At 39.3% G+C, this 3,132-nt stretch overlaps 1 protein-coding gene across 1 annotated transcript in view; it reads left to right on the forward strand.

Moving 5' to 3' along the window:
- Positions 1-2,614: 2,614 nt before the first annotated feature.
- aspscr1 (ASPSCR1 tether for SLC2A4, UBX domain containing) overlaps positions 2,615-3,132 on the forward strand; it is a gene marked incomplete in the record, with an annotated part of 14,620 nt that continues 14,102 nt past the window's right edge. The window contains 2 exon segments of the mRNA XM_035660648.1: positions 2,615-2,731; positions 2,966-3,021. Coding sequence (XP_035516541.1) covers positions 2,642-2,731; positions 2,966-3,021 — 146 coding nt within the window.

A 3,132-nucleotide genomic window follows, 5' to 3' on the forward strand; every position in this document is an offset into this window, starting at 1 on the left:
GGGACTTTCTGGTTTCAACTTTATTTCCAGTTACAACCACTCTAAACTTTAAAACAGTGGTTCTCAAACTTTTTCTTGCGTGCCCCCCTTCAGAAGCCTGAAAAGTTCACACCAACCAAAATTCTGGGGGTCGCTAATAAAAAAGGACACAAGTTGAGGTTAAGTAAGAGTCTTGTTTGTTTATTTTCCCCGCATAAATCATATTCATTCAACTTAGTTTCACTCCACACTGGTCATCCTCGCTCCTCCTGCAGTGCCTCCATGCCCCACCAGTGGGGCCTGCCCCACAGTTCAAAGAGCCACTGCTTCAAAACCTCTTTATTACTCATTATTAGAAGCAGTGTGACGTTGACTTACTTTTCCCTCCAAATTATGATTTTCCACATAACAGCTTGACATCAGATAATGAGGTCTGGTCTGGTTGAAGCATCCTGATCTGTTTGTAAAAAGGTTTCTCTGCGTAATTCTAATCTAAAGTACTGTTTTACTCTCTGAAATCCAATATCTCATGTATTGATTCAAGTCTTAAAGCTCTGCTTTAGTTCACTTCCACTGAAACTGTTTAAATCAGTATTTAAAACAAGATTCATCTGTAAGTCTGACATTCAGCAACATACGGTCATAGTTTGTTTTCTGACTTTGATAGGCTTTGGGGTTTTATTGTTCTATTTTGCCATTCATTAATCAGGGATTAAATATTTCTTTTGTGTGGAAATGTTGCCTAAAACACGACAAATTCCGAGCACAGATGCCTGCATGTGCTTTCACTCCATCCAGACAGTTTTGAAGTTTCTAGCCTGCTGAGCGAGGAAGGAAACTGATTGTTTGTTTGTTTATTCAGACGGTGGCAATTTCCCCCCAGAACTGAGAACTGTATTCACCTCTCTCTCTTTCCCAGGTAGAGTCTGACTCTAAATGTTGCTGAAGTGTTCAGTCAGTCAGTTGTGTGTCCTCTGAAGCTCTGGCCTTACACCTCCCCATCTGTTTGCACCACATGTCACGTTGTCTTTCCAGCCTTATTCCAGCTTTGATCTAATTTGATTCTTGCTGAAAATGGCCTTGATTCTCTGTCTGTGCAGGTCATCTGTCAAACTGCATATGGTATATATGGTATATATATATATATGGAGTCGTCCATATGGGGCACAGATTGGACGTGTTGTTGCCAGTTAACAGCAGGCGGGATGTATTTTCTTCTGTTATGAGCATCACTGCAGTTAAAGTAGGAAGGCTTGTTAAGCCAGATTGGTTGTGTTGGACAAGAATAATGATCTTAATGTTGTTTTATATAAATATTATGTGCTTTATTTAGAGATTTAACTAATTTATCTTCAAAGATTTTAGCACCCATTAGTTCAATGGACATAAAATGTCAAACTTAAATATGATTCTTTTCAAAATTAAATAAAAATCTAAAAGTATCTTAATGATGTCGTATTTATCAGACGCAAAAGACTCAAAGAAAAAAAGGATTCAACAAGCAGAGATGGGTAATAAAAAGTAAACATAAAAAGAGACACCACTTCCTGTACAAAGGTGCCTCACTCTGCTTTTATCAATCCCCTTTATGTTGTTATACATGTGCACCCTCATACTGTACCAGGGAAATGTGTCTGTCTAACAGTTTACACCAAAATCTCTCTCGTTCAGCTGGGTTGAGATCGGATAAGAGTGAAATCACATATGATTAACTTCACTTTTTTACTCATCAAACTATTCAGTGACTCCTACTGTCTGGGAGATGGAGGCATGGACATTTTTCATAGCAGATATTTTCACTTGTTACTGCAGGAAAAGCACAGGTGTAATTAATATAATTTACAATTGCTCAATTTAAATGTCCCCATGAGCAAACCAGTGTGCACACAAATAGAGGAACTGGACCTGGCATACCAGGGTATTTAGCCATAACTACTTTAATTTCTCTTTTGATTCTAGTGACCCCCGTACACAACAGTCATAGTGTTTCCACTGCCTGGTTTCACTGATTTCAAGGGGAATATGACCGAATAAAACCTGGTTGCAGGCATTAAAAATAACCTTACTGAAATAATCACATTCAAATGCCTGGATATGTAGGTGATATAGAGGCATCAGTATTAAACTGAGACTGTTTCATGACCAGTTAAAAACTTCTTGTTGTAGGTATAACCTGTGACTTCCCTGCCATGACATGTCAAAATGTGAAAAAAGGCCCTATTGTATCACACAGTACACCTGCACTGTATAAAGGACTCACATTATGTTTCTCCTCTCATTTCTTCAAGTTTATTCTTCAATTTTTCAATTCCCTGTATATATATATTCAAAACTAAATTAATACAAAAGGTGAAAGAAGCATCATCTGCATTTGTGACTTATTTAATGTTTTTAATATATTGCAGAATATGTCGTGAGAACATAGTTTCTATAAAAACCGTGAGATCTGTGGAAATGATGTAAATGATGTAAATCAAAGGGAGACCCATTGTAGTTGTAATAACTGTAACTTTCACTGCTGTGAGCACCACAAACAACACAATCCCATGTCCCCCTGTAAAGAAATACCTCCTCACATTCAGGTTGAACTGGCCCTTTAAACTCTGGTTGTAAAGACTCAATAAAGTTTATTCAAATAAACACCGCGACGTCACGACACACAATGGCAGCCAGTGGTACAGCTGTGACGGTTCTCACTCCAAATGGGAGAAGACAGACAGTCAGAGTGTCTCCAAACACACCGCTGTTACAGGTAACTAGTGTCTGAAGAGCACTGCATGCTGCCGGAGTCGGACGGGTTGTTTCATTGTGTTTCTTTGTTCCTCAACCAGAGCAAACTACCCTCCTCTGAGTTAGCTTGGTAGGCTAACAGTCGTTAGCCAGTGACAGATCAGTTTATGTCTTCTTGCGGATGAAATTCAATTAGTTTGGTCCTCAGGTGGCAGCTCGTAATCTGTGAGATTCAGCGTATGTTTGTCATCTTCAGGTGCTGGAGGATGTGTGCAGAAAGCATGGATTTAACCCCGACGACCACGGTTTGAAGTGAGTATCACACACAGGCTACATCAGTGTTAGCTTTCGTTCCTGGCCTGAGCCTGAAATACAGCTCAATACTCTGAGAGATGTAATCAAACCGTGTGTGTGTGTGTGTGT

Source organism: Morone saxatilis, unplaced genomic scaffold, assembly GCF_004916995.1.
Source record: "Morone saxatilis isolate NCDOM2014 unplaced genomic scaffold, NCSU_SB_2.0 Contig17, whole genome shotgun sequence".
Classification (NCBI taxonomy): Eukaryota; Metazoa; Chordata; class Actinopteri; family Moronidae; genus Morone; species Morone saxatilis.